The 20,363-nt window shown below is 38.3% G+C and overlaps 1 protein-coding gene across 6 annotated transcripts in view; it reads left to right on the forward strand.

Annotated features, from left to right (window-relative positions):
• The window catches only part of Rabep1 (rabaptin, RAB GTPase binding effector protein 1), a 127,297-nt gene that overhangs the window by 24,388 nt on the left and 82,546 nt on the right, over positions 1-20,363 (forward strand). For all 6 annotated transcript variants that reach the window (XR_012438774.1, XR_002212700.2, XM_020168244.2 and 3 more), the window contains exon 2: positions 9,548-9,676. Coding sequence is in view for 4 of the 6 variants with exons in the window: in XM_020168244.2 (XP_020023833.1) it covers positions 9,548-9,676 (129 nt within the window). In the remaining 2 variants the exon portion in view is untranslated. The remainder of the gene's footprint in view (positions 1-9,547; positions 9,677-20,363) is intronic.

Raw genomic sequence — 20,363 nt, forward strand, 5'->3', positions numbered from 1 at the left:
AGATTTGAATAGATGTTTTTGTTCTGTGAGTAGAGAACAAAATATTTCAATATACAAATAATTTGAAACTATCTCACTATTCAGTCTAGTGATATTCATGCTTTTTCATCAGATTTGGCATCATATGGTATTTGAAATACATGGGAAGTAGAATAACAGGTTTGTACAAATTGAATAGCTAACAGTCCATTCTTTATGTGTACTTATATCAGCTGTTGAACACGAGCTTTTTTTTTTTTTTTTTTTTTGGCACTACTGGAGTTTGAACTCAGGGCCTCATGCTTGCTAGGCAGGTGCTTTACCACTTGAGCCACTCCACCAGCCCCTTTTTTGTGATGGGTTTTTTCGAGATAGAGTCTGGCAAACTATTTCCCTGGTCTGACTTTGAATCGTGATCCTCCTGATCTCTGCCTCCTGAGTAGCTAGGATTACAGGCTGTTGCTACAAGCACCTGGCTTCTGAGACTGTTAACAGCAGTCATCATTTGACTATCTGTCTTATTGAATTATTTTTATATGGTGCTGTCTTTAATTTTCGTAGCCTATGATACTGTACAAAAAGGATATCATTTCCGTTGTAGTAATGAAACCTAGGAGAAATAGTTTCACCTTTCCAAGGTTTGGGTTGAAGCCAAGTTTCTCTGACTCCAAAATTGTAAGCTAGCTTACCTTTGAATTTTTAGTAGAGTGTTTGTACTATTCCTGAAATTATAGATAAGGTGAAGTACATGTGACTTGATAGTAAAGATGGTTAAATAGAACAGTCTTTATAGTATCAGTTTCTATTGAAATCTTAGTTATTGTACCAAAGAGTTCCATGCTTGGTCCTAACTTAAAACCTTGTACACAACAGCCCTGCAACATGGCTGAAAATGATACTAGGTTTAGATTGGAGGGAGCCTTGACTAATGGCATTTTACCTGGAAAGGATTTAAGGGCAATGTTAGGTTACATTAATCTTCTGGGCTAACAATAATGTGGAGTTGTGGCTAAGATGAGCTTACTGTACATTATTGAAAGTGTAGTCTATAAGACTATGTGCTGGTCTTATGTTTAGATCACAGTGTTATATTTTATGTAGAATTCTGACTAACTTTAGTATGATGGGAGCCCCTGGGATGCTGAAGAATTTATTGAAGGGTTAGAGGTTACTTCATCTGGAGAAGGAAAGAAGGTAAGTGTGCAATGTCAAATATTAGAAAATTTCCTCTCTGATTCTAGAGGGTAGACCTAAAATCTCTGAAGGAACAGATTTAGGGTCATGTTACTAGAAAGGGATATTTCTCATAGGTTAAGAAGATCCAAGGAAAGAATGGGAAAATAATTAAAATCATCTGAACAATAAAGTTGGCTGCCCTCTGAGGCCTTGAACTCATGTATCTTATTTATGCTCACGTGGAAGGCACAGGATCACCTGTCTGTGATAGAGGAATGGATCCCTGTGTGAATTCAGATTTGGTGGCTTTGAAACTATTTTGACCTCTATCCACAGAAAGAAGCTGTTTTTCATTGCGAACCAGTGTAAATTATGAATATCTGAAATAGAAATTTCATGAAGCAACATATACCCATTTTAAACATGTTCCTATTATTTTCCATTTTATTTCATTATTTTAAGTGGGTCATTAATTATACCAAATTGATTTAATAATTCTCTAATGGATTGTGACTTAGTTTGGGATACTTTGGACTAGAACGAATATCTGTAATCCTTACAACACTATGATCCTGTGATTATTCCTAGTCAGTAATGTAGAACTAAAATTAGACCCAGAAAATTTTGCACTGAGGAAGTCTGGAAGCTTCATTTTGATCATCAATCCCTGGGGAGGTTGACGATGAGAAAATATTCTTGTATCCCTTGATTTTTCTTTTTTTCATGGCCATCCTTGCTACATCTGGCATCTCTTCTTTCGGGCTTTTATGTTATTTTTTCTTTCTCCCTTTTTTTCTTTTGAGACAATCTTCTTATGTAGCCCAGGCTGGCTTCCAAGTTGAGATTCTACTGCCTCCATCTCCAGAATGTCTTTCTCCCTCCCTTCCTCCTGGATGGTCTCATAATCTCCATCCTCCTCCAGCCAAGAGTCTCTCTGTTTTTCATTATCTCATTTTTACACCTGAATTTCATAGTTTGTTCTTTCACTTAATGTTCTTCCTGGGTTCATGATTATTTCTTCAGGTAGTTTATATGAGCATCTCATCTTTAGGTAAGAAGTAGTCAGGGTGGGGGGTTTTCTTACTTGAAACCAAACTTTTTTTTTTTTTCAGTACTAGAGTTTGAACTCAGGGCCTATGCCTTGAGCAAGTCCACCAACCCTTTTTTTGTGATGGGTTTTTTGAGATAAGGTCAACTGTCTCAAGACTATTTGCCTAGTCTGTCTTTGATTTTTTTTTTTTGCACTGGGGTTTTGAACTCAGAGCCTCAATCTTGCTAGGCAGGTGCTCTAACCACTGAACCACTCCCCAGCTCTTTTTTGTTTGTTTGCTTGTTTTTTTTTTTTGCCTGGTCTGTCTTTGAACTGCCATCATCTTCATCTCTGCCTCTGAGTAGCTGGGACAGGGGTGAGCCACTGGTGTCCAGCAGAAACACAATTATCTTAAGTGTTACCCTGTATATGAAGTATTAGGACAATTGGTTAAGAGACTTAGAAAGCCCGGCATGGTGGCCCACACTTGTAATCCCAGCATTCGTCGAAGCCAGTCTTGGCCATATGCTGACATCCTAAAAACAAAAAACAGAGAAGGGTTGGGGGGAGGGGAAAAGACTGAAGGATTTTCATTTTATTCACAGAAGGAAGGTTGAGACACTGTTCTGTTAAACTTCTTGTGCGGTTCAGTTTTAGCTGTCCCTTGTGTTACTGCCTCCTGAGATTGTGTCCCTTACACAGTGTATTGTGACATACTTGGACATTAGGTCACTGAGTGGTACAGAAGTTGTTTGGTTTTTGGGGGGCTTTTTTGCCTTCCTGTTGTAAAATGAAAGTTTCAGTTGGTCCATAAATTCATTTCATTCTTTTTGTACTTTACACAAACTTAATATTCAAGTGGTTATCTTTCTTACTGCTATTAGTGCTTGAACTTGCTGTTGCTGTCTGCTTTGCTGTAGATTTGAGCAGTTGTTGTAGCCTTCATTTTTGCATGTCTCTTTTATAAGTCGGCCCACAAGCTCAATTAGTCTAGCAGTGAAACTGCCCAATTTTTTCCTTCATTTTTCTTCTCTCTCTCTCTCTTTTGTTCTTAACTGCCCCATTTTGACCGCACAGTCCTTGCACTTTTCCTTGAGCTCTATGGTCTGCTGGGTAATCTCTGGGTCCAATACTTAAAGCTTGTTCAACTCATTGAAGAGCAGCCCGGCTTCCCCCAGGATGTCTTTGGCCATAGCTGTTTCCCTTCCAGGTTCCATAGAGAACTTTTGTTCTGCCAGCTGGTATCAGTGGTGTGCTGTGTGTGGCCCAGGCTGATGTCTGATGTTGGCAGGCAGCTTCTCTTTCATGTTTGTTAGTGGCACTGGGTGGGTGGCTTGCCCACCTGGGCCATTGCCATGGCCTGGCTTAGTCTTTCCAGCCTCTTTTTCCTATGTATATTTGCATAGATTATACTGTGCTGTATATTAATAGTTTCATCTTATGTCCCTCCCACATGCCCCCCACCCCCCTTTTTTTTTTAAAGACAGGTTCTTACCATGTTTCCTAGTTTGGTCTCAAATTCCTGTGCTCAGGTGATCCTCCTGCCTCAGCCCTCTGAGTAGCTGGTATTGCAGGCACACACCACCTGGCAGTAGTTTCGTTCCAAAATTTAGTGACATACAGGTTTATCACTTCCAAGTCTCAGAAACTGTTCAGACCCTTCTTTCCCACTGGAGTTAGATTCTGTTGCTTAAGGTAGGCATTTTCTTGGATATTGAACATTTTGGTTGTAGTAAAATTTGACCTAGACTGCCCATTACTTAATGTCTCATCAAATTTAGTACAAATTTTCCTTGATAGAGGAATGTCACAGTAGGACACAGCTTGAGACTTAAAAATATTTTTTAAGTTATTATATGTTCTCTTATATCAAAATTAAGGAAAGTGAAGCTGGGTGTGGTAGTATAGGCCTGTAATCTCAGGACTAGGAAGGTAGAAACAGGAGGATTGAGAGTTTGATGTTAGCCTGAGCAATGTAGTGAGACCTTGATTCAAAAAACAAAAAAAAAGTAGAAAAACAACAGCAAAAAACCTTATAAAACTAGGGAAAACAAAATATTGAGGAATTATTGGATCCTTCATTTATTTTTGATGTTCTTTTTTCCTTTTTGTGTTGCTGTTACTCAATTCAGATGTTTTGAGTAAGTGATACAGTGATTTTTTTTCCCTTTGGATGTCAAGCATTAAAAGTAGCCATTAGATGATTTTTCATTAGTAAAATGAAGGTAACAATATATGGAATGTGTACAGTTATTTTCAGAGGCTGATAGACTAAAACTCTTAGGTGTCAAATTTCAAAAGGTTTGGGGGTGGGGGTAGGGGAAGGTGGCACAATTTATACACAAGTAAGTAAATGTAAAGATGATAAAGGGAGAAAAAAATTTTTAAAAAGTGTGGTATTATTGAAGGTTGACATTAACACTAATTAATTTGTCCAAGATGTTATGAAGATACATGGTAATAGGAAAGGGTATGAGCTGGAAGTCTAAACATGGAACTGAGTCAGAATCATAAGGCTGAGATGAGAGTGTGTTCTGGTCCTTGTGGCTACATAGTCACCTGATTATTCCACTTCTTTTTTCCTGTTTATTAAATAAATACCAGTTTACTAATAACAATAGCTAACATTTATCAATTTTTTGTATATGCCATGCTAAATAATTTTTACTTGAACTATTGCTAATCACTGTGAACTATTAATCACCATGTTAGTAACATAATACTGCTTTGTATGATAAGCTATTTTCAGTTTGACTTGGTGGTTTGCTAGTGCATTACAGCATGCCTGTTAAACTTTCCTGCTGTCTATTCAGGATGAATTGATTTTTCTAGATATAGCAGTAAAGGCATTCTTGTAAAAAGCAGTTATTTTGCCCTTTCTGTATTGTAGAATTGCAGTATATTTGAAGTGTTTGATACGGATTATTACTTTATAAATTTAATAATAAAAATGAGAATAAGAGTTATTGGGCACACCCTTAAAGGGATCACAAAATTATTGGAATCGAAAACTCCTAAAATGTTTAGAGATCCAGTCAGGTCAGGTATGGTAGTGCATACCTGTAATGCCAGCACTAGGGAGACTGAGGCAGAGAATTGAGAGTTATGGGTCAGTCTGGGCTACATAGCAAGACCTTGTCTCACAGTACTCCCTTGCCCTAGAAAAAGAGCGGGAGAGGGCGGTGTTTAGACTTACTGGGTCTGAACTGTGGGTAGGAGCCAGGATGAAGTAGGAAGTAATGGAAACACACTTAATCTTTGGCTGCAGTTTTAGACAATGCATTTTTTTATATTGTTGTTTCATTAGCCTCATTTGACCTAAATATAAATATAATAATAATGAGTGGCATGAGCATTTTGTTTGTGTGTGTGTGGAAGGTAGTTGTAGGGTGGGGATGACGTAGTTGTTAGGGAAGAGAGCAGAGGGATCTTTCATCTATTTATTTGAAATCGGTAAGATAATGTACTTTTTATCACGTATGCCTTTTTTGTTTGTTTTTGCGTTGCTTGGATTGAACCCAGGACCTTGGGCGTGCTTATCAAGCACTTTGTCACTGAGTTACATACCCAGCCCATAGCATGCTGTTTTGAAGTACATTTACCTTGTGCAATGGCTATCTTCTTTCTTGGTTTCTTGGAGTCCTTCCTTACTTTTACACTAATCAGTAGGTACCAGTAATATTAAAGTGTTAAGTGGGGAATCTATTTCATTTGTTTAACAATTGGGATTTATCAATAAAAGTATCAGCAGAAATAGAGCACAGAGAGAAAGTTTCCTTCGTGTTTTTTCTTTTTTATGATTAAAATTTTAAAAAATTGTACAAGGGCTTTCATTACATTTCCATATGTATATATAATGGGTTTTAATCATATTTACCCCCTCTATTGCTCTTTCTTATTCCCCACTTTCCCTTTCCATACCCTAATAGTACCCCTTTTACTTTCATGCTCCACACCCTCCCCATTCCACATATGAGAGAAAACATGCAATTTTTGTTTTTATGAGACTGGCTTCTTTCACTTAATGTGACAGCCTCTAGTTTCATCCATTTTTCTATAAATGGCATAATTTCATTCTTTATAACTGAATAAAACTCCATTTTGTATGTATGTGTGTTTATAAAATCACATTTTCTTTATCTGTTCATTTGTTGATGGGCACCTAAGCTGATTCAATAACCCGGCTATTGTGAATATTGCAGCAATAAATGTGGGTATGCAGGTATCTCTATTGTATATTGACTTAGATCTTTCAGGTATATACCCAGAATTGGTACAGCTGGATCATATGGAAGTTCTGTTTTTAATGTTTTGAGGTAACTCCATACTGATTTCTGTAGTGGCTGGATTAATTTAATGTTCATACCAAATGTATTACAAGGGTTCCTTCATGCACCCTCCCCAATATTTGTTCTGATGATAACTATTCTGGGGTAAGATGAAATGTGTAGTTTTAGGGGAGAGGTTTTTTTTTTTTTTTTTGTCTTTTTCTTTTTTGGTGCTGGGATCGAACCCAGGGCCTCAGGCATGCTAGGCAAGCGCTGTACCACCGAGCTACATCCCAGCCCGAAATGTGTAGTTTTAATTTATATATTCCTGATGGCTTCAGACATTGAATTTTTTTTTTTATGTATTTATTAGCTATTTGTACTTCTTTTGAGAATTGTCAGTTCAGTTTATTTGCCTGTTTATTGATTGGATCAATTGCTCTTTTGGTACTTAATTTTTTGAGTTCTTGTATATTCTGGATATCAATCCTTTGACAGATAAGTAACTGTCAAAGATTTTCTCCCATTCTGCAGACTGTCTTTACTCTGTTGATTATTTCTTTTTCCTATTCAGAAGCTTTTAAATTTAATGTAATCCTATTTGCCAATTCTCCCTATTATTTCATATGTCCTATTCATAAAGTTGTTTCCTTCCAGTACTTTCAGTGTTTTGGTTTGTACATTAAAGTCTTTGATCCATTTTGATTTGATGTTTGTACAAGAGATAGGGGTCTAGTTTCCATCTTCAACAGTGGGTATCAAGTTTTATTAGCACCACTTGGTAAAGAGGCTTTTTTCCAATGTAAATTTTGACACCTTTGTCAAGAATTAGATTGCTGTAGCTACGTGGACTTATTTCTGGATCGTCTATTCCATTGGTCTGTGTGTCTCATTTTTTGTGCCAGAACTATGCTATTTTTGTTACCCTGGCTCTGTAGTACAGTTTGAAGCCAAGTATTGCAATACCTCCAGCATTGCTCATTTTGTTCAGGATTGCTTTGGACTCTTTGAGGTCTTTTATGATTCTATGAGAATTTTGGGATTTAAAAAAAATTTCTGTGAACAATATCATTGGAATTTGATGGAAATTGATTGAATTTGTGTATTGCATTGAATCTAAATAATTTTTGGTAATACCCATTTTCACAATATTCTGATGTATGAACATTGGAGGTCTATCCGTCTTCAAGTGTCTCCTTCAGTTCTTTCCTATGTGCTTTATAGTTTTTATTGTAGATGTCTTTAACATTTTTGGTTAAGTTTATGCATGACTTTTTTTTTTTTGAGGCTATTGTGAATGGGATTGTTTTCTTCACTTCCATTTCAGAGAGTTCATTGTTACCATATAGAAAAGCTACTGGATTTCTGTATATTGATTTTGCATCCTGCAACTTTGTTGAAAGTGTTTATCAGATCTAAGAGTTTTCTGTTGGAATCTTCCAGATTTTCTAAGTATAGTATCAAATCATCTGCAAACAGGGATAGTTTGATTTCTTTCTTTCCTATTTGTATCCTTTTTATTTGTTTCTCTTGCTTTGTTGCTCTGGCTAAGATTTCAAGCACTATATTGAACAAGAGTGATGAGAGTGAAAATAGGGCACAGGCTGATCTTGAACTCTCAATCCTCTTGCCTGTACCTCCTGATGTACTGGGATTACAGGAATGTACCACCAGGTCTGGCTAAATTCTTTCATGACTTTAAATGGCAAATATGAGATAATTGTACATATCCCACTTTCAATAAATTCCCCAACTGCCTTTTTCTTAAAAAGTTATCAGACCTTCAGATGATTAGATATCATTACTTTGATAGATATTTGTCTCTCAAAGTGACTCCTTACTGTTAATGAAATAGAACTTAAAGCAGGGATAATTTCCTCTTTCAGTCATGGATTGTGCTATAATACTGTTAAATCTGTAATGATGCTAGTCTGGAGATGTCATGGGACTGAGCACAAATATGAGGTTTAGTTTATTATTTGTTCTCAGAGGAGTATATATCCTCATTGCAGGGAACTTTGAAAAATGAATGGATGGAAATTAATGGACCATAATTCTAATCATTGGTATATTTTTCTAGTTTTTTTTTTCCTGTGTTATAAAAATCAGTTAAATTGAGCATTTGTATTTGGGGAGGGGATGATCCTTAGAGGTAATCTCAGATCTTGGTCAAAAATTGTAGTCAAATTGTCACTGTGTAGGATAGTTTATAGTAGGGAACTGGAACCTTTGCAGGCCTAGGTAACCAGACAATTGCTGATTAGTACTGATAGATATTGCCTGAGGGGTATTATGGTCATAGCCTGAAAGGCTGGGTTGATGGTGGAGCAAAGAAGTGAGTCAAGGGTTTGTGTTTCAATAGAAACAGTTGCCAGGCTTGGAAAGAGTAGGCATTCATTATACGTATATCAACTGTTGAACACCAGGTTGTTTTTTTTTTTGTGCAGTACTGGGGTTTGAACTCAGGGCCTCACACTTGCTAGGCAGGCATTATTACCACTTGAGCCACTCTGCAGCCCCCAGGACCTACACTTCTATCCTTCCTGTTTGGCTGTTATTTCAGTCTGATGGTAATGGACTGTCCTAATCAGAGAACTTGTTGAATTTTGCTCATAATAATTAAGAGAAAGAGGAAATAGCAGTATTGGGAGTGAGTTCAGTTGTGGGATAAATAGCTTAAATAATCCAGTATTTAAGATTGTCAGGGCTAGTGAAGTGGCTCAACTGGTAGAGTGCCTGCCTAGCAAGTGTGAGGCCCTGAGTTCAAACCTAAGTACTGCCAAAAAGAAAACAAAGAGTTCCGAAAGTGGGTTGACATTCTTTCAGTTGTACAAAAGAAATTTTAAAGGCTTAAAATGTTTCCTTGTATATATGTGATTTTCTGTTATGCTATACATGAGTCAGTCACAGTTTGTGTACTAGGTTTAGTAAAGCATCTTGCTTTTTTTAAACTTAGAATTTCCTGGAATACAATGGATTTCTGGAGAGCTTGTATATTTGTATAGCAACTTGTAGCTGAAATACTAATTTATTTTCATAACTTCATTTATAAAGAAAATTATTACTTGTTAACTAGTATTGTTTTGTATTCCAGTTTCTCTTCAGCAACGGGTAGAAGAATTGGAAAAGATTAATGCAGAATTTTCACGTACACAGCAGCAGCTTGAGCAAGAATTTAATCAAAATAGAGCAAAATTTAAGGAACTATATTTGGCTAAAGAGGGTAAGTTCTTAAGTCTTTCTCTAACTCCCATGCTAAAGCTACCTTAAAATGTTTTTTGGAAGTGTATTAATTTTAGTGTTGGATAAACCTTGATTTTGTGTTGTATTTCATGTAATGAAAGAATATTACTTGGAAGCTAGAGACAAAAAGCTAGTGAAAGATGCCTTATTCAGATTTTTCCTTGTTTTTTGACCTTAAGTGTTGATATTTAGTTACAGTAGGCTGCATAGTCCTGAGACATGAGACTTTCAGTACTTTTAATAATTGAGATAGTCTTGGGCAAATCAGGATTGATGACATTCTTTTTTTTTTTTGGGAGTGGGGTACTGGGGTTTGAACTCAGTGCCTACACCTTGAGCCACTCCACCAGCCCTTTTTTGTGATGGTTCTTTTGCGATAGGGTCTCATGAACTATTTGCCCAGGCTAGCTTTGAACCGTGACCTCCTGATCTCTGCCTCCTGAGTAGGGTTACAGGTGTGAGCCACCAGGGCCTGACTGACTGATGGCATTCTAATCATAGCTTTTGCCCTGTCATATTAAAACTGACATGTGGTGGAATTATTTCAACAAGTGTTATTTGTCAGTAAGTATTTATTAATTACCTGATACGAGGCAGAAATTGTACTTAGGTGCTGGCTGTACAGACAGAGCAAGATCCATGTGGTTCTTTAACTTGATTGAAACAAAGGTGAGGAAAACAGATGTAGAGTAATTGTTATGAGTTGTTCAAAAAGAAAATGTATAAGGCAACTACATGAGTGGATATGATGGGGAACCTCATTTAAAAGGTTATGGAAAGTGTTTGCATTCTGGGACTTGAACTAGCATAGATGGATGTGGTTTCCATAGTCTTTTGAGTGGTGGCTCCCAGATGTGATTGTGGAACAGCAGCATCAGCATCACCATCACCCGGAAAAGTTGTTAGAAATGTAAATGTTTGAGTCCCATCCTACATTTGCTGAGTCAGAAACTAGGCTCGGGAGGACCCTGATTAGTGTTAGCAAGCTTCCAGGGTGACTCAAATCACATTAAAATTTGAAAATGTCTGTACTCTAGTATAGTGGTCCTCAAACTTTAACATGGATAAAATTAGCCTGAACTGATTAAGCACAATATATTTGGGTAGTGGCCCAGAATTTTCATTTCTAGTAGCTTATAGGTGATTCTAATTACTGCTAGTCCAAGCACCACAATTTGAGAACTCCTGCTGTAGACTAGTGATCATACAACTTTTTAATTTATATACTTAATAAAATATTTACATATTTTTATACATTACATTTTTTAAGTTGATGCTTAAAAAGTTTTTTTCTTTTAATTTTGGTGGTACCAAGTTTGAACTCAGGGCTTCATGCTTATTAGGAGGCATTCTACTGCTTGAGCCATACCTCCAGTCCAGTGTTTCAAATTTTTATGTTTAAAAATTTGTGACTGAGCCTGCAGTGGTGGCTCACACCTGTAATCCTAACTACTTGGGAGATTGAGAGTGGGTTAAGGCCAGCCCAGGTGAAAAGTTCATGAGACTCCCATTTCAGCCAGTAGCCAGGCCCTGTGGCGCGGCACAGTAGGAAGATCCAGGTCCAGGCCTGCCTGGGCAAAGAAAAAGTGAGAACATGTCACCAAAATAACCAGAGCAAAGTGGGCTGGAGGCTTGGGTCAAGCAATAGAGCATCTACCTCTCAAGAGCCACACCCTGAGTTCAAACCCCAGAACCACCAAAATTAAAAAAAAAGGAGAATGATACATTTTATGATATTGTCAATACAACATTTAAATTAAAACTTCATGATATTAAACATATCCAGTGGAATCAAAATATTGTAGTGATTTAATAATGTCCAATCACCATTTAACAAACCATGAACAAACTTTTTAGCCAAAATTTATGTTGCTTCCCAAAGTGGTTCTGAAAATTGAGTGTGCATCAGAATTTCCTGTAAGGTTTGTTAAAGATTGCTGTGCCCTATCCCCAGTGTTTTTGATGTACTAGGAGCCCGGGATCCCACTATTAGCATTTTTAACAAGCTACCAGGTGATGGTGATGTTACTGGTTTAGGTGCCACAATATTGCGGTTTTTTATTTTTATGATAGAAGTAAGTGCTGAGAACCCTTGATCTCGTAAATAAGTAGATAGAAATGGATGGACCTTATCATAGCAGTTATTTAATTCTCAACTTTTTCTGAATTATATTAAATTATGTAGTGCTTTAGCTTCTAAATTCTAGCAGCTAACAGTTCAATTAGGTCTTCCTTTAATTTTGTTGGAAGTGTACTTTATAATCACCTAGCTTTCAAAAGATTTGTTACATAGTTGTTAATTTTTTTATTTTCCCTTGGGTCTATGTGGGGAAAATGGCCAAGCTTAGGCTAATTGCTGAATGCAGGTGTACTAAGTATATCCAGTAGATAATGACACAGCTCCTTATGTAACTACTCAAGGTCAGCTAGTTATGTAACTATGGCTAGGCTTGCATGCACAGCAGATGTAATAACTTGGCTGAATGCTGGCTTTGTCTATACTTGTATGTAAACCATTACACCGAGCAGCCTGTGCAAGGGAAATAAAGCATGTCAGATCTTCCTACACTTCTTGCCTTTTCTTCAGATTGCCAAAATCTCGGATTGAGCTGCCTGGGGAGAGCACTTGACCTATAATTGGCAAAGTCGGCAGGATTTGGAGCAGCCTGGTATGGGGTCATCAGTACCCTGGGGGATGGGATTAGAGGGATGGCCTACCACTGGGATGTAGTTCTCAGTGGCAAACCTGTTGGCAGCATAGGGTCCGCCCCACGCCAGCGATTGATGGCACACCAGCCAACCTAGAGAAAGCCTTCACGTTGGTGGGCGAGATGCTAGAAAAGTGAAGTGCCAGGGCAGCCACAGGGTCTGGGTGTTCCTTAAAAGGCTAAGAAATGCCACAGAACATGCCCTCACCAAAGCGGCTAAGTTGCAAGAGCTACAAGACAAGGAGGATGCCCTAGAACTGTGTATCCAGGCTCTGGAGCTGGACTTGCAGGCAGTGAGTGCCAGCATCCAGGTAATACCTGCCGCTCCGATAGTGGTCAACATGTCTCATAAAGAGGAGGTGCCTGACAGTCCATTTTGTGCCTGGAAGATGATAATCCAGTAAATGAAACAACAGCTAGAGGGACAGGTAGCTGGGCCACCACAGGTGAGAGAATTTCCATCTGTCACCCCTATATGCAAGTGGAATCATTGGATCTGGGTAAACAGTTCTGGTAAAATATCAGAGCTGGAGAGCAATTAGTAGCATGGTTACTATGCTTATGGGATGTGGAGGTGGGAGGTGTAGATGGAGTGGTTTTTATGGCTCAGGAAGTGGAGAGTCACCTTACCCTTGCTAATACATTTTTCTCCATAGATAACATCCCACAGAATCAAGAACAGTTTGCTATTATTTGGGAAGGGTGGCAATGGACTTTTACTGTGTTGCCTCAGTGCTATTTGCATTGCCCGACCTTTTGTCATGGGATGATGGTGGCTGACCTTGGTAAATGAAGCCACCTGTCCACTGTGAAATTAATTATATTGATATTTTGTCAATCAGTGATTTTCTTACAGACTTGGGAGAGTGCTGTTCCTCTCCTGCTTACACATATGTAGTCATGAGGATGGCTTCATCAACAACAAGCTGCAAAGGCCTGGCTTGTCTGTCAAATTCTTGGGTACTGTCTGGTTGGGTAAGACTAAAGTAATTCTTGATGCCATTACAGATAAGGTTCAGGCCTACCCCACACCCACAGTAGTTAAGCAGCTCCAGGTGTTCTAAGGTCTCTTGGGATACTGGCTGGCCTTCATACTCCATCTGGCAAACTCCTACGGCCACTCATATGGGAAGGTACAGGACTTAGGAGACAAAGACCGCCTTTAGAGCCACTAAAAGGGGAGTGAAAACTGCACAGGGCCTACATGTGATTGACCCTTTTAGACCCCATAAGCTGGATGTGGATATAACCTCTGAAGAATTTAGATGGGGCTTTTGGCAGAGATCTGAAAGACTATGACAGTTCATTGGGTTTTGGTCACAACTATGGAAGGGAGCAGAGATACAGTACTTCCTTATTGAAAAGCAATTGGCCACTGTGTATGCTGCTCTGCTAACTTCAGAGACCATTACTGAAACTGCCCATGACAGCGTGCACAAGCTGCCTTTTTGTGGGTTGGATAGAGATTGGGTGACCAAATCCCACAGTGGCATGGCACAGATTTCCACCCTTGTTAAATGGGGGGCATATTTACAACAGAGGGGAACATTATCTACTAGTCCCGTACAAGCCAAATTTCAGGCTGTGTTAGGCTCAGGGTTGTAGGTTAGTGAGCCTTTGGAAAGGGCTACACCAGATTCTGAACCTCTACCTAATCCTTATGAGGAAGGTGGGGCCCCTGTACTGGCAGATGTCTGGTATATGGATGGTTCCTGCTGTAGACAACCAGTTGCGTGGACTGTAGTGGCCATCCAACTGAGCACAGATACTATATGGTATAATGCTGGAGTGGGTTGAAGTAGTCAGTGGGCCAACCTGTGAGCAGTGTGGCTTGTGATTATGAATGAACCCAGTCCACTATCTGTCTGTACTAATAGTTGGGCTATGTACTGAAGACACTGGGTGACTGGTGGCCCACTGTCCTTTGTGGGGGCAAGCCTTATAGCAGAACCTTTGGACAGTGGGACATCAAAAACAGGTGACTGTGTATCATGTAACTGGACATATGCCTATGTCCTCACTGGGAAACAATGAGGCTGTCTTAGATTCCTTACAGCCTCCAAAGTGGTGTGTGTGCCCTTGTAGGATCAGAATGTTGTGTATATATACACATACCTGATGCCCATGACAATGTTACCCAAGCTCTACATACCTTAGAAAGAAAAACACTTAATGTAGGCGCCCTGACAGGATTCTCTCCATGAATGGCAGGCATCCCTCACATCATTGTGGCATACCATTATTGCTGCCATAGCTGGCAGTGCCTGCCTGCTGGTTGCCTGTGTTTGCAGTGTATGTGGCTTATGGTTTCAATGCTCCTCCCTGAATGGACCTTGAGGCAGACTACTTTGTGCAGATTGCACTACAATTATTCTAAAGGGGTGGAGTGTAGGGAAAATGGCCATGCTTAGGCTTAATCGCTGAATGTAGGCACACTAAGCATATCCAGTAGATAGTGATACAGCTTCTTATGTGACTACTCAAGATCAACTAGTTATGTAACTATGGCTAGGTTTGCATGTGCAGTAGATACAATAACTTGGCTGAATAATGACTTTGTACTTGTATAAAAACCGTTGCACTGAGCAGTCTGCATACGTGTAATAAGGCATGTCAGACCTTCCTATGGCTCCTTGTGTTTTATTTGGATTGCCCAAATCTCGGATTGAGCTGCCTGAGGCAGAGCATTTGACCTACAGTCTGATACCAGAGAGGGGTTTTTATACAACAGGGCAGTGAAACAGTAAAATTGAAGATGTGTGAAAAGCTGTCTTATGCTAAGAAAGGGATTATGAAAGGGACATTGAGGCAGGAGAATCTGCACTTAAACTTTGCTTTAGTAAAGAATATTAAAGTAGAGACTCTAGAAGTTGATTGCTTTAAAACATGTGCCTTTAAATCCCTGGGAAACCTATATACCTCCAGGGGTACAGTGTCTCACTTTGAAGACCACTGTTCTGGAGTGGTATTATCAAGATGGATAACAAAGTGGAGTGGGGCTGGGATTTAAAAAAAAAGAATCAAATAGAAAGTAACATAGCACCACACAAAAATTTTGTTTCATTGTATTATGTATGGGTTTGTGATCTAAAATATATTAATTGCTATGAATTGTGTTCATACAAGTTCAAAAGTACTAAAGGATGGAAATTTTTAGGCTTCAAAGAATTTAGTCTGGGTGTGAAAAGGCTTACGAGCTGTGATATGGGTGGGAATTCGTCTTCTCCTGGCTTGTGGTAGGATTGTCTACTATTTTAGTTTGTTCCTTCACAGGATGGTAAGGAGATGGGAAAGCCAGTGTTCACATCTAGGAATGTAGACATGGTAGGCATGGAGGTACTCTTTAAGACACTGTGGAGGTTGGAATGAATGGGTTAGGGTTTCTGTCTCTAAGTTCTGTCTGGTTCTTTCATATGGTCAGGTAAATTCCCCACGCCTTTTTTATTTTTTCTGTGCTGGAGATCAAACCTGGAGCTGTGCATGTGCTAGGCAGGTACTCTTATCACTCAGCTAACCCGCTCCCTTTTTAAATTTTTTTCTAGCTTAGGTTGACAAGGCATGACCTTAAAGTATTTGCTGTGGTATGTTATCACGATGGCCTATTGTACATTTAATGTATATTTTATAAGGTCATTATGGTAGTGTTTCCTCTGATGATCGACTCAAACCCAGTATGATACTGTTTAGTATCCTTTTCTTCCCCTTTACTTCCACACCAGTACCTCTATAGCTTGGACATCTTCTCTGTAGCCTTTTCTTTCAGTTTTTCTTTATTCAAAATACTGAAGTTAATCTTGCTGAAGCAGGAGGATTTTGAGTTTGTGATTAGCCTGGACCCTGTCTCAAGGATAAAAAACGTTTAATAAATGTTTTCAACTTACACAAGACACAGATTTTTAACAAATTAGAGAAGAGTAGTGAGGAATTCTCCCTGTGAAAAAGAGGGAAATCTCAGAGAATGTATTAAAAACAGGATAAATCCAAGTCTCCAGTACCATCTAAAGAATTCCAAGAGAATGGAGGACATAGTAGAGAATATTTGAGGATAAGTGAGATTTTATAAGCAGTAAAGAAGAGTAGCATGCAGGACAATAGATCCGTATCTTAACACATCTGAAACTATAGAACATCAAGGATGAGAAGAGGGGGAAGGAACATTTATACTGACAGGAGTTACCATACAAGCACAGTAGTTGCCAGAGGCAATGAAATAAGATCTTCAAAGTGCATAGGAAAAAAAATTGCCAACATAAAATTTTGTATTCAGCTGAATTATTTGAGTTAGGCCAAAAATACATATTTCAGGCATATAAAAAATAAGAGCACTTATCACCTATATAATCACTACAATAACTAGTAGGGTATGCATTCATAAAAAGTAAACACTGAATATATAGGATATAGGAAACACTACAAAGCATAGAAATTGATAAATGTGACTACTAAAAAATAGCAAAAAAAGTTCCAGTGCACTATTTGTTTTGTTGTTGTTTTTTTGTTGGGTTTTTTTGGGGAACTCAAGACCTCCCATTTTTAGGCAGGTGCTCTGCCAATTGAGCTATGCCTCCAGCCCTTTTGCTTTAGGTATTTTTTTTTTAATAGGGTCTCATGTTTATGCCTGGGCTGGCCTGGGCAGTCCTCCTATTTACATTTCCTGCATAGCTGGGACTCCAAGGATGCACCACCACACCCAACTTTTATCAGTTAAGATGGGGTCTCACTAATCTTTTGGCTGGGCTGGCTTTGAACCATGATCTTCCTGATCTCTGCCATCTAAGAAGCTGGAATTATAGGTGTGAGTCACCATGTCCAGCCCAATTCACATTTTTAAAAAAGAAGTAAAACAGACTAGGCAATGCTAAGATTAATGCTTAAGGCAAAAAATCATTAAGAAAGTCTGTTATACTTAATTACAGTTTAGTGTTGGAGTACTTCTCTACCATGTGGGAAGCCCTGAGATCAGTCCTATATACTGGAAAAAAATAATTGAAATAATATAGAGGGTTATCTCATAATAAATAATCTACCAAAGCAACGTAATAATCATGTACTTTTACATACCTAACAAAGAAACCTTGACATGTCATATGAAAGAATAGGTTATAGAATTACAAAGAGGAATAGATACATGCACATGAAGGAGATGTTTACCAATACGTCAATTTCTAGATCAAGATAAAGCAAGGCAGCCTGGCATGGTGGTACACTTCTGTAATCCCAGCTGCTTGGGAGGCAGAGGCAGGACGATTGCAATTTTAGGCCAGCCTGGGTAAAGTTAGCTTGACCTTACCTCATAAATGAGATAAAAAGAAAAGGGCTGGGGTACAAAATTCAAATGGTAAAGTGCTTGCTTAGCAAATGTGAGGCCCTGAGTTCAGTCTCCAGCAGCTCAAGAAAAGAAGGGGAAAACTAAAAAGATCAAGCAAGGTAAAGATGGAATAGCTTTTAACTTTAAAAACATTTATTAAAATTAATTTCTTATCAGACATAAAAGATTAAAAATGAAATAATCTAAGTATTCAGCTCCAGACTTTAGAGTAAGATGAATCCCCCCAAAAAAACTGAAGGAAGAAAATAACTGTAGAAATCAGTGAAGTCAGTTGCTGGGCGCTGGTGGCACACAGCTGTAATCCTAGCTACTTGGGAGGCTAAGATTGGGAGGACTGAGGTTCAAGGCCTGCCAGGGCAAATAGTTCAAGAGACCCTGTCTCCAAAATAACCAGAGCAAAATTGACCAGAGATGTGGTTCAAGAGGTGTAGAGTACCTGCTTTGCAAGTGGAAAGTACTCAGTTCAAATTGCAGTCCCCTCCACTCCCCCAAAAAAGTATGAAGTAGAAAGTAACATAAGAGTCAAGAAATTCAATGAAATAAAATCATTTCTTTTAGAAAAACTAAAAAAAAAAAAACAAAAAACCAGGCAAAACAAAAAGTCATAATTACTGGCATAGTAGAGATGTGAAAGTCTAAGAGTACTCTGTGTGTCTATGCTAAAAAATTTGGAAATTAAATAAAATGAATAATTTCCCAGGAAATGTGAGTTACCAAAATTTACCCCAAATAAAAAACTTGAGTACACCAGTAACCATAGAAGAAACTGACTTAACAAAACAGAATTCTCTTTTACAAAAATGCCACAGACTTGGAGGGTTTTTATAGGCAAATTTTGTTAAGTCATGAAGGAAAAAATAGTCCCTCTCTTTTATATACTATGTCAGAAACAGGAAAGAATCCAGTTCATTTCCTGGGATTAGTATAATCTTGATACCTAAACAGGAATTTAATTTATGGTCATAAACTTTAAACCCTTAAATAAAATTTACTTTAGTAGAGTATTAGCTGGAAGTATATACTAGGAACACAAAGATATTTTACCACTGAAACATCTGTTGACATAACTCACTACCTTAACCAATTGAATGAGAAAGACCTGAGCGGATAACCAATAACATCTACTACACCTGAATAGTGTAAACTCTTAGTCATTTCACTTGCCCTGTGAAAATGTTTTATTAGAAGTAGATGAGATGTCCTGTTATCTGTACTTTATATATTTTTATTAGTGTACTTGTTCAAAATGATGAGTTTCATTGTGATATTTCTTACATGCATATAATGTGCTTTGGTCACATTCACCCCACCTATTACCCTCTTCCCCCTAGTTCCCTAGCTCTTCTTCTTTCTTGTCTTTTAAAAATTTTTAAATGTAGATTCTGTATATGAGAAAAAATATTTGGTGTTTGTCTTTCTGAATCTGGCTTATTTTGCATAACATGATGCTCTCCAGTTCCATCCATTTTTCTAGAAATGGCATCGGTTCATTCTTCTTATGGCTAACTAAAACCTCATTGTGTATATATATATCATATATTTTTTTATTCATTCATTCATTGACGGGCACCTAGGCTGATCACAGTGGGTATGCTGGCTACTGTGAATACTGCAGTGTTAAACATGAATATACAGGTATCTCAAATATATGCTGACTTTGATTCCTTGAAGTAAATACCTAAGAGTAGTATAACTGGATCTTGTGGTAGTTTTAATTTTAGAGTTCTTTTTTTCTTTGGTACTGGGGATTAATCTCAGGGCCTTGTGCTTGCTAGGCAGACACTCTATGACTTGAACCATTCCCTCTCCACCTCTCCTCCCCTCCCCTCCCCCTTTCCTTCCCTTCCCAACATTGAGTTGCATTTTCAGCCCTTGGTTTTTTGAGAACAGCCTCCATCCTTAGCCTCCTGAGTGCTGGAGTGTGCTATTTTGTGTTTCTGAGGGACCTCCATATTGCATTACCAGTACCTTAATTCATTGTTTTACCAGAGGTACTCATAGTAAATGCAACAAAATAAAAATTAGTAGCTAGGCACTGGTGACTCATGCCTATAATCCTAGCTACTCAGGAGGCAGAGATCAGGAGTATTGTGGTTCAAAGCCAGCCTGGGCAAATAGTTTACGAGACCCTGTCTCGAAAAAACCTATCTCAAAAAAGTGGCTCAAGGTGTAGGCCCTGAGTTCAAACCCCAGTACTGCAAAAAAAAAAAAAAAAAAGTAAATAAAACAAACAAATACATAAGTTATAAGGTAGAAAAGTTAAAAAATTAAGGATAGTTTTTTTCTGTGAGAAGAGCAAATGTAATTGAAGAATCATTTGGCATGTTATTATGTATATTATAGCAGTATATTATCACTGAATAGTGACTATTATTGAGTATTATTCATATTGTTCAATATGTAGGAAGAATTAATACCAAAAGTTTTATAAAAAACAAACTGGAAGGGAGATGGCTTGGGAAGATGCAGACCACAAGGTGAGATAAGCACACGCAGTTCTCCCACAGACAACCCTGGGCCAGATCAGCATAGCCCCCTGGACAGGCTGACCCCCACCCAGGGAAAAAAGAAAAAAAAACTGAGTAATAAGCAATAACAACAAAAAGACACGTACCAAAGAGGGCGGGGCC

This window comes from Castor canadensis, chromosome 11 (assembly GCF_047511655.1).
Source record: "Castor canadensis chromosome 11, mCasCan1.hap1v2, whole genome shotgun sequence".
NCBI classification, from domain to species: Eukaryota; Metazoa; Chordata; class Mammalia; order Rodentia; family Castoridae; genus Castor; species Castor canadensis.